Source organism: Grus americana, chromosome 1, assembly GCF_028858705.1.
Source record: "Grus americana isolate bGruAme1 chromosome 1, bGruAme1.mat, whole genome shotgun sequence".
NCBI lineage: Eukaryota > Metazoa > Chordata > Aves > Gruiformes > Gruidae > Grus > Grus americana.
In genome coordinates, this window is record NC_072852.1 from 155367077 (window position 1) to 155379297 (window position 12221).

Here is a 12221-nt window from a genome sequence, read left to right on the forward strand (position 1 = left end):
CAGAAAAATTAATTTTTGCATATTTCATTCTGTGTCTGTATTGCATATGTACGTGCTATGAATCTATGAGAATGTGTGCATTTATATATTTATGGCATCAATTTTTTGCCTGATTCATCTTAACATACACATGGACTTAGGTATATTCTATCAAGAGAAAATAAATCTCATTTGCTACTTACAACTGAGATATTTGTTGTTTACTCTGTACAGATAGATGCAGAGCAACAGAAAACCTCTTCCCACAACCCTTTGATACACACACAGCTATCACAGACTGGCTGACTCCACAACCATGAATAGAGACAGAGCAGTTTAACAAATTCTGGATTTCCCACCAGTTTGTCAGACCAAAGTTTCACATAATAGAAATCTCAAACAAAAGCAAAATGATCCACTCTGTAGCTACTTGTTGCAAGACTATGAAAGAAGTCCAAAAAATCAAAGTTCAACATAAAAACTGCTCATGCAAAAAAATGTCCCCTTTGTCAACATCCCACCAAGCAAATAACAAAACCCAAACTATCCACAATGTTTTTCTCCTCGTATTTGCAGTACTGTTAAACACGTTTCAGATATGCATTTCAACTGTTCCAGCTAACACACAAAAGGTTTTATACGGTGATAGTTATATAAGTTCATAAGTCAGTTTAACTAAGCCAATTCAGACTAAAGTAGCAAGAAGAGTAAAGTACAATAGAAACAACTTTGCATTTTAGTGTGATTTAGCAGCTTAGCTTAAATGTATCAAAAAACTGGAAGTAAAATTCATGCTTTTATGAATTAAACTAAAGGTTGTGTTGTTTCTTCCCACCCCTCCCCTGCTTCCCTCCTGTTTTTAACTACAGTTAACTGCCTTGGGGTGGCCTTCTGTATAGACAGAACCAGTGGCTGGATTCAACAACCCCAGATATGAGGCTGCTCCCTTTTTCAGGTACAGTTTAAACACTTCACAGATATAAAAATACAGAATTAAATACTAATGATTCAGCATATTAATTCAATATCATACAATGTAATTCAGCATAAATGCTGAAATAATAGTAGTAATAATAACAACAATAATAATGTTCAGTGATATGTGCCTTTCTAATTCTTTTAATACAGTATTTGAAAAAAAAACAAAATAATTTTAAAATGTTATTCAATATCTTAATGCTGATGATGACCATTTACTGATTGATAACGATGTTGAAAATTGTATATGCAAGGAGAACATTCCACAGACATGTTATCTAGGGAAAAATACATTAATTTTTAAATTATTTTATTACATCAATTTTAAAATTATTTGACTGCTGAAGGAGTAGCAATCCTGAAAAAAACAAAGAGATAGAAGATCTATTAGCAGAAAAAAGTATAATGGGACCCAGTGACTACAAAGAACATGCAAATTTGGAAGAAGGAATACTTATCCACTGATATGGTGGATGCTTCATTACACTAAATCAAGATGGGATAGCTGCATAAAACAATGGTTTCACCTGCCTCAGCCAGAAGATATGAGCCTAAAACAGGAATCACTGAGTGAAGTTTCAGGCCCTCTCTTACACAGAATGTCAGAGACCACAAGAATCCGCTGCAGTTCTAAACTACAGTGGCAATATTTTTCTTTTTTTGCTATAAATTTTTGTGTTGCATATTCAGTGGCTAAAAGTCAGAAAACTGTCATTAAGGCATAGATGTTATACCAGCCTATTTTAAAATCTGTAGTGTGCATGGCATTGACGTACATCTATTTTCAAAAGGCCAGATGAGAACCAAAATCTTGTATCGCCTCATTTTGCTTCTCAGAGAATTGCCTTGCAAATGTGCTCACCAGCAGTTGCAGTACATGCACATTCACAGGGTGATGATTACATATTCCCACTCACCAGGGTAACTCCTTCATCATTCTTTTGATTCACGCTTCCTCCACTTGCTATGAGCTGTCGGACATCTGTAAGCATTGTTACAGGTCTCTGTATCTTCATTTGGCGCAATGAATTCAGCTCTACACCTGGAAAAAAAGAAAAGGCTAAAACTTTCTGCTATTTCATTCATCAATAAAGAAGAGATATATGATTTTGTGTTCTGGGTTTGTAAAAGCTTAACCGACATTTAATTAGACTTCAGTGTATATTTATAGAACATGTTTACTTCCTTATATTTACCAACAAGATTACTCATATCTTTATTTATCAGCCACTACACAGATGATTTCATGTCAGTCAGCAATATCAAATAAATGGGCCTGATTGCCTACTGTCTGGCAGGAGCAGTTGTAGGTAGAGCAGTTGTAATATCATTAAATCCACTGGGATTGTGAAAATAGCTGTGAATGGGAAAAGAATTAAACACTCTAAGGAAGCCACGCACGTCTTTGGATTTTATTTAATTAAAATTATTTTTGGCTGCATTCTTTCATCCCTGTGTATACATCACAGTGCCCAGACCAGTCCATCAAATCTGTCGGCTCAACTGCTTGTGAGATTGTGAAGTGAAGCAAATTACGTTAGAATTCAACACTTTTTTATCCTCCTGGGTTATTTTTAACTGAGATTAGTTCTTCTGCTGAGCCTAGACCGTTGCAAGGCCCCGTAAACCAAGAGAAAACATGGTATGGAGGCAGGAACAAATGGGAGGGGATGAAAGGAATGAAGGGTGCGGGATTGCTTGTGTCAGCATTGCTACTGAAAGGAACAGTTGTCAAAGTACAGCTTTAAAAGGAAGATAAACCAGGCAGGCTCTAACCAGAAGAAAGCACGGCCTCCACTCTGAAGAGATTTAAAATTAGAAATAGAGGGTACAGCCAAATTGCTAAGTGGTTAAATTAGCAACTGGCTGTGGCTTGACTAGAATATCTAACCAAAATTCAGGGCTTGATTCTTCTGCTTCTAGCTTCACGTGGTCACTTACATCCGTATATAGCAAATGTAATCTGAGTATAAAAATCCTTCCTCTCTGGCCTGGCCATGACATAATAAAAAACACATGAATAAATAATTTCTTGGTTCTCTTCCACATTCGTCAGTCAGCTGAAAAGTGACAAATAATAAATTAATTTAATTAATATGTATTTAACTTACATATTTTTTCTTGAACAATTAATTTTGTATTTTATCTTCAACAATTCTTGCCGTTTTTTACATTACTAAAACAATTTAAGCATTTTTTAGAGTAAAACCGTATTTTAAGTCTCCTAGTTTCAATCTAAGCTTGAACTCGTATAAATGGGTGTATCATATGTAGTTCAGCAAAGAATCCAATTCATTTTCTTTCTGTAACATGTTGCTCTAGACATTGCTTTATGTTCTGAATTTTATTTGTCTGCAGCACTTCTAAGAGTTTCAGCTCTGAGGTAGAATGTTCAGAGTGTGAACACTGTCTTGCTGGACATCTTTACTTATTGTTATATTTTCACACCTGTTACCTAAATGACACTAAATGACACCAACTGTAAAATGCAAATATAAATTTAAGCTGGCAAAAATGAGATTTTTTTTGTGTCTAGACTTATGTGATCTTTCACATAAATACAATTCAGACAAACATATGTATATGATGATAGCTTAAATTAGATACCTACCCAAAAGCAGAATGTATTAACATCCTATTGCCTGACAGTTACTAGATTGGAACACAATGCAGATTTCATAGGATGTTCTGAGTATCTCCTAACAATCAATGTCTTCATTTTGTCAGAACTGACGTTTTTATGCCTGCATCACATTTCACAGTAATGACTTAAAACTACCTGATGACATTTACAGATTACTGATGCCACATGGTATCAATTAAATCTCTTTTTTTCTTTCTGTTTCTGCCTATTTCCTGCTTTTTGCAACAATAAACCGATACTTTAATATTCTTGTGCCAGTAACAGAACTCTCTCAAATGTGTAAGGTTAAATTTCCAAAACACTATGTGATGTGAAGGGCTATATACCCTCAAAATCAGTTATCATTTGCAGCAGACATTTAAAAGATTTCACTTTTTAAACACACTACATAGACAGACTGAGCAGCTGAAATGGAACCTGACTGCTCATGATACGGCTCTTTCTAACGTTGTCAGCTAAGGAAGATTAAAATTGAAAAATGTATTGATCATTTTATACCTGATGAAGAAGGCCATTTTAAAGTACTACTGACAGAATTTATGGCAATTTTTTCCTTCCTCTTCATGTCTCCAGTGAACAATTAGAATAAATTTTGTTTTTCAAGGGGAGAGGCAACAGGTGGAAAATAATGTACTGCCTCTTTTGTGTGTGAATACTACCCCAAACCCTCAAAAATGGAAACTAAGTTCACAATGCACAATTTAGAAATACCAGTTTCTGACTTTCCCGAGGAAGAAAAAAATAAAACAAAAAAGAGACCGAGAGTGAAACACAGTTATTATCAGGTTGTTTGGTTCATCACGTTTTATGTAAATGTCAGTAACAGCTACAGGTTGAGGGCAGAGGCCCGCTGAATCCACTCAGTCTTTTCTAGCAATTTACTACTGACTTACGCTCAGCATGGTCAGAGAATTAACTTATGAGTATATTCTTATACTAACAGTGAAATATTGATCCTTACACCTTGCAAAATGCATTTTATAGAACCTCAGTGCATCCTGTATGGGGTCCCAAAAAACCCGGCTGTTGAAAGATTAACTTTGCTCATGCTGAAGGAGGAATCAAGAACAGAGTGCAGCTGCACCAACTGCTGTATATGTTCTATCACAAATATAATTACACTCATCAGCTTAGAGAACATGCATAAACAATGCCACATAGCAACAAATGGCACAGTCTATGTGAATCTCAGGATGACTTTACTGGTTTCAACCAATAGTTGTATAAAGGAATGATACATGTTTCATTAAAGTAATAGCAATAAACAGCCTGCAGGGCAAGTGAGCTACCACAGTGACACGTTCCACAGGCTTCAGGTTTCAAAAGTCCAAAGGAGTTTTGAAAACGCTACAGAAACAACAGATTCCCCTCTTCTGCCTTCATAGAAAATAGAATGAAAACATGAAAAAATAATCTAAATTGCAATCTTAGAATTGCAGAGTTTTGAGTTCCAAGAACTCGGGAACTGTTAGGCTTCGGAGTGAAGGCTTTGCTGGTGGGTAGTTGTGAAGCAGCTTTACCAAGCGTGCACGTGTATCAATCACTCTCTGAGGCTCAGACAAGGAGACCTAGTCAGTAACTGCCTTCCTTTAATCAAGTTTGTAATTGTGGAGAGTCTGCTCTCCCTCCCCAGGGAGTGATACTTTTCATGAGTTTAGATGGAACAACAAAACATTACCCATACAGTAAGTGACTCTTGCTGCCTGAATCAAAGAATGACCTTCATGTCGTTTTTCAAAGGGAAAATGTGGTTTAGATATTCAGCTGAAATGGGACGACAGCCAGCATGAGTAAACAGAGGAAGAAAACCAAATTGGCATGTATTATGGGACCGGATTCACATTTTAAAAAAATGGAAAGTCAAAAAGAAAGGCATAGGATGGAAAATACACTCCAAATAGCCTGTAAAATCAGAACAAGAGTTACATGCTCACAAATTCTGCGGGAGATGAGAAGGAGAAGGAATAGATAAAACAGTAGTGACCCTGCAGGGCACAGCATTTGGTAATGAATATGAGTGCTGATGACAGACAGGAGCATGATGTAAAAGCTACAAAATGTATTAGTGCTCACTCTTTAAGAAAAACACCTGACAAGGCCACTTCACGTGCTTTGGCTGTCTCACCCTCTCTGGCATATGATTATAGAACTGACAACACAAAGGAATGTAAAAACCTCAGATAAAAAGGGGGAAAGTAACTTTCAAAAAGTTTCAGTGGTGAAGAAATACATGGCAAACACAACTGAGAATTGGTATAAAAAATATTTTCCTCAGAAATGCCCAGTACTAATAAGTCTCTCCATCTGTGAGAGGAACACCCATACCTGTGACCAGCACAAAGCAAAACACTCAAGCACTCTTTGGGAAACACCCGCTGCACACACCACTCTTTCTGTAACTTGCACCTCTCATTCTCCAACGGGCTCAACAGTCTTTAGAAGAGGTCAATATCATCTTGTCTTGCAAACACAAAGGTACATTAAAAACTTGCAACAGCTTTAAGAAGGCAACCTCTCCTCTCAAGTCTTCTCTCACTCTGTCCGTATCTGCCCTTCCTGCACAGAGCAGTAGACACAGCAAGGCTCTGTTCACACCAAGTATGATGAGCCTCGCTGTACTCTTGTGTAATTCTGGGGACACTACAGTTTAGAATTTCTATTTTTCTCTTGTGCAGTGTAGTATAGGATAGACATGTTCACAAACAACAATCAATGAGAACAAAAAAAGTCATGGTACCACTCTTGAAATAGTCATTTCATGAAAATATTCAGGTGGTAGCTGTTACTTCATCCAGCTTCATTTGCTTGAAGTTTTAGAAGGACTTTTCTGGCTGCTTACTAGAGAGCTTTGTAAAGAGCATTATTTTTGTTAAACTACACTGTTCAGTAGCTCTTGTGCGTATCGCTTGGCATTATGTGCATCTGATTTTCAGAGGTCAGCATATGAACAGATATATTTCAGCAACATTTGTTATGTGAGAAGAGAAGCCAATATTTTCAATATCTGCAGAAGAATGTATAGTTGCAAAACTACTGACGCCTATAGCTCTAATTCACTGCAGAAGTATAACTGATTGTTGTTGATGGGTTTTACCTCTTTGCCTTCAAAGATATCATCACATATGCTTAGTGAAGGATGTTTAGTTTACTTCCTTCTAGTCTGAAAAATGCTATCAGAAATTAAATTCCCATCTCCTCCTCATGTAGCTATCAGAGTGACAGTTCTCCCCCTCTAGTGAAACATGCTTTTTTTTCCTCTCTCTTCTATAATAAAGATGTTGATGATCCTTCCAGCTAAAATTAGTTAAATGAATTCTCTCTTTTCTTAACTTGTATGAAAACAAAAATAATTCTTGTAATTTATTTTATCAGACTGGCACAATCTCAAGGCTTAATACTAGAGCATTCATCTGTGGATATGTCTTGCATGTTTCTTATTTTGTTTGTAATATTACTATTAGAACGCAGAAGCAAAACAAGTGTATCATTGCCTCTGGTTACTTGTGATAAGTATCATATATGAAATGAGCTCATCACATGCAGTATTTCTACACTCAGGATTTCTCTGCAAGTTCTTCATATGTTATGGTTGGATGTTTTTATGAGAGAGCAGTAAAAGCAGGCTACTCGACACATGCCAGGGAGCCAGGAGCTCCCCAGGTGAACACAGGGCAGGCAGGGCAGTCTCCTTGCTGACCGGGGCACAGCCCCACAGTACCCAAACAAGAACATCGAGCAGGTCTAGTGATGGGAGTCAGGGCCAACTGACAATCCTGTGATTGCCAGAAGCCTGGAGCAACAAATCCAGACAAGTCAGGTGAAGCCAGGAAGTCAGGTCAGGGGCTGGGATCAGCAAGGTTCGTGACTGGGCATGGGCATACCTCAAGCAAGGACCAAGAACCAAGGGCAAGGACCTGAGCCTAAATGTGGCTCCCGAGCCAAAGGATGGGTGGAAGATCATGACAAGGCTTCTCCCAGCTGTGCCTCACAACCTAGCTCTTTTCTCAACCAACTGCTCCCAGGTTAGGCGGCTGTACCATACCAGAGCTGGCTTTGAGCACAGGCAGCCAAACCCTGGGGAGTGGGGGGGCAGGGCCTGTGGGTGCACTCCGGGCACTGATTGTATTTTTTCTAACTTGCTAAAGGTTATAGTTTTAGGAACTCTGTAAAAAAAGCTAATTTATTTCTGATATCCTGTAAAAGGATTAGATTATTCATCAATAAATTGTTTGAAAGGATACTAAAAGGGCATGCCCAGTTTCTGATATTCTTCACAATCTTTTTTCAAATCTTTGCAAAGCCTATTAGTCAAGGACGTGTCTGTTTTCCTTCTAGCTTCAGTTACAAAGTAGATCATAAACTACTGGCTATAACTTAAAATGTTAATTCAAGTGCCAAAAATCTGCACAGTGAGTTTAAAGGTTTTCCCTTTGATAGAAACATATGGGTAACAAAATGTTTCCATATGATGGACTTTTTTCATTTTTAAACACCCATATGCTGGAAACACACAAATATTAAGAGAAGTCTAAGACTTCAAAGTCAGTTCCCCAAGAGTTAGAAAACATAAAAGTTAAAATAGCTTATTCAAGCTCATATTAGAAAACACAAAGGCCAAAGGAAGACAGATGAGCATTCTGAACTATGGCGTTTTCAATGTGTCACAGTTTCTGTGTGCTTCATTTTGAGGACTTGAAGGAACCTACAGAAACATACCATTTGATCCGCTGTTCTTACTGGCAACGTCATCATCTAACTCCTATCATTAATTAATCAAGTTCTCCACACAAAATAGACAGATTTTATTTTTTTTTTTATGTGATAATCTTATGGGTAGGTCATTCTGAATCAGAAAGAATCAGAGGGAAAAATCTTTGAACCGCCCTGAGGCTGTTTGGTTTTTGTTGCCTGTTTTTGTCAACCTACTGCATCAATGTTATTAATAAAAAAAATTGTAATCAGAAATCAAGATCACATTGCATAGGGTTCTAAAATAGAAAAAAATATCGGGGATTTAGTCTTAGCTGAAGTTCATTGATCTTTATGCTAACAATCTGTATGTGTTGACAGTTTAGTCAGTTCTTATTGTAGTATGTTAGCAATAATTCCTTAATATCTATGAAAGCCTTTCATAGTTTTAAATATGAAAGTCTAGAGCACTGCTTTTCTGAAACGACATTGATCTATATCAGTTGCTTTTCTTGAGTGCACTGGAGAAACAGTATATGATTTTTTTCCCCTTGTTGGATTACTAGATCTATTTAAGGGTTTCTGTAGCATGACCTGAATTTTAGAACATTTTGGTGTACATATTCTGAACATATTTTTTTAATTAATAACAATCAAAACTGATGAAAAATATACATAACTGGGATTTTCATTTTGATCTTATTCTCATAAAAAGTGCCAGAGAAACACACGACCAGGTGTATTGTCTAGGTGTTGGCAGTTGTAGGGCTGCTGGGGTGGCTTCTGTGGGAAGAGGCCAGGGGCTGTCTGGTGTGGACCATAGATGGTTCTAGTGAGCTCCTGCAGACTCACCACAGGACACGGCTAAGCCTGTCAGCCAAGTGTGGCACTTCTGTGAAAACCTATTTAAGGGTGGGCAGAAAACAGTGGACAGAGAGACAAAAAGGGAGCAAAAAGAGGGAGAAACAGCTGAGGGAACATCAAGGTCAGAGAAGGAGGGAGAGGAGGTGCTCCAGGTGCCAGAGCAGATACTCCCTGCAGCCCATGGAGGACCCACAGCAAAGCAGATGGACATTCCTGAAGGAGCTGCATTCCTCTGAAAAACCCACACTGGAGCAGAGGAGAAGTGTGAAGAGGAAGAAGTGGCAGAGAGAAACTGCTGTGTACCGACTGTAGCTCCCGCACCCCCTTGGGCCGCTTGCGGGGGGTAGAGGGCTCTGGAGTGAAGGAGTGAAGTCAAGCCTGGGAAAGGAAGGGTGTTTTAATGTTTGTCTTTCTGTTTCTCACTATGTGAATCTATGCGAATTGGCAATTTTCCCCAAGTCGAACCTGTTTTTCCTGTGACAGTAACTGGTGAGCAATCGCCCTGTCTTTATCTCGACCCACAAGCTTTCTCGTCCTATTTTCTTCCTCTGTCCTGCTTGGGAGGAGGAATGAGTGAGCAGCTGGGTGAGAGTTTGGCTTTAAGCCCAACCACACCAGATTTTATAAATAATTTCAAATTACTTTAAATTTTAAACCAAAATAATTTTTTTCCTATCACATTCTAGATAATGTAGAGTGTCAGTCTTACAGTAATTTTTTTTAAATCCTTTGCCCACTACTTTTCTGAATCAGCTTTTCCTGCACATGTTATTTCCCTTATGTTGGTAACTGTTGCCATCAGGGAAATTCTCCTTACTGTAGTAATTTATGAGTTGACTGTTTCTGGCTAACATTAAACACTGTTTTCAGTATAGGATTCTGTACTAACCCTTTTCTTCTATTTTTTCGATTCTACCTACTGCTGCAAGGCAGAAGAAGAAATTTACTCCTTCTACTTTGCAGCTGAAAAGTAAGGCTTAATCCATTTGCTATTAAGAATTTAATAAACTATGTCTATTTTTGTGAAATCTGCAAATATTTTAACTAATTTAAACCATAAAAAGCTACCTAAATGGATAGAATTTGCACGATTTTGATTCTATATACAGTTTTCTGAGACTCCTGAATACGATCCCCTTAATATTCAGAGAACAAAACAGATCCATTATTCACACAGCTTGGAATAATATAAAAGATTTTGATGAAGTACATAAAATCTCTATTACCATCAAAGATCAATAACCTTTAACCAGCTATTTTAAATTCATTTACCCCACAGAAAGTGAATTGTTAAAAACAAAAAGAAATTGTTGAAACCAAAAAGAAAATGCTTTGTAGAAAGGCAATAACCATATTGGTTTTTTCTATACGTGTGTTACAGTAGAAAAAGAAAAGCCATCTATGCCTTCACGTAAATATGTTATTTAAACATGTATAATAATTACATAACATCATAATTCTTAGAAAAAAAATCACAACAGATGGTTTTCTTTTGTTTTTGTAATAATCTGCTAGTGCATAAACTCTCACTATACATTAGCCAAGAAAGATATTATTTTGCTTTCAGATGTGTAGGGTACTTAGCTCTTAAAAAAAAGGAAGTAAATATCCAGATACTGTTTTCTCAGATTAAATAACAAGGCTGATATTCTTGGAATGCACAGTTATCCTACTGAAAGCTGAAGCCTGAGATCTTGGAGGACAAAAGGGAACACCTTTTTTTTTTGGAAGCAAATTACACAGTGAATGTGTCACCTCCTGTCACTTGTCAAATACAGAACCAAGAAATATCTGTCACTCATTTCTAGTTTATATCTGAGTCATCTAATCCACCACGCAACTAAACACCAAGAAAGGAAGTAAACAAAAATGTTGCATTCTTCAAAGCATTAAATATTTAAAACAGCCTAAAGGAAAAGGAGGAAACATAAGGTTCATATGCCATAATCAGAATTTCACTGACACACTTCTACAGTAGAATATTCTGCCTCTAAAAACAAAGAGAACACGCTAGCAGTCATTTAAAGATTGGCATTTTTAAAATATCATTAATACAACAAAACACAAAGCTGATATTAATCTAAATAAAGGTTATAGAAGGTGCCAGGTGGACTTTCTTGATGATTCCAATAATCAACCAGGTTCAGAATAAAACAGTACAAATAGTGGGGGGGGGACACACGACGACAAACAAACAAACCACCCTTTTTACACTTCCTAATATTTTAATTTCACCTCTGGAGGAAGACACTTACTTCCTGGAGGTAAACAATGAAAAGACAAGAGGCTACGGGTATAAGTTGCAACAAAGAAAATTTCAGCTGAAAGTATTAAGAAAAAAATAACATGAAGATGGCTCAGCACTGGAACAGGGGCCCAGAGACATCGTAGAATCTCCAACCCAACATGGCCCTGGGTAACCTGGGCTACTCTCAGTTGGCCTTGCTGTGGCAGGACATTGCAGCAGACAGTCTCCCCATCTTATTTTTCAAAGTCCTTAAATGTCATGACTTTCTTTTCATAGCAAAACCAGAAAACCAGCAACGTGCAAAGCCAATGATATCTTGGTGCAGAACAAATTTACCAGGGTTTACTAGTGTTTTCCTAGTGGCTGGTCAAATGAATAACCCTTCTGCTCTTTAGTGACAGTATTTCCTAGAACTCCACTAATGGTAATAGAAATTTAGACACCAAAGCTAGTGTATAGGCACCTACATATAGACCTGTAAATTTAAATATCATAACTTTAAACTGCACCCCATGCTATGAAGCAGACTTCTAGGTCTCAGCTAGTCATTCTGGACTCCCTTCACAGCACTTGGAAAGAAGCATGCAGTTCTGATAGTAATTCAGATGGCCCATTACAGATTCCTACCTTTGAAGCATCTCTTTTGCTCTCAGGAGGGTTTGCTCTGGAATGACTACCAGACACTTGATTTAGATAAATCAACCCCAATAAAGTCCTGGAGCTCAGGAGCACACCAGGCTTCTAAGTGTTCCTCGGACATGATCAAATATTGCACAGTTAAGCTATTTCCACCACTTTCCTAAATATGAAATTGGATGC

The 12221-nt window shown here is 37.5% G+C and overlaps 1 protein-coding gene across 3 annotated transcripts in view; it reads right to left on the reverse strand.

The window, feature by feature from the left end:
* MYO16 (myosin XVI) overlaps positions 1-12221 on the reverse strand; it is a 405915-nt gene that overhangs the window by 223989 nt on the left and 169705 nt on the right. For all 3 annotated transcript variants that reach the window (XM_054807394.1, XM_054807387.1, XM_054807380.1), the window contains one exon: positions 1875-1999. In XM_054807394.1, the coding sequence (XP_054663369.1) occupies positions 1875-1999 (125 nt within the window). The remainder of the gene's footprint in view (positions 1-1874; positions 2000-12221) is intronic.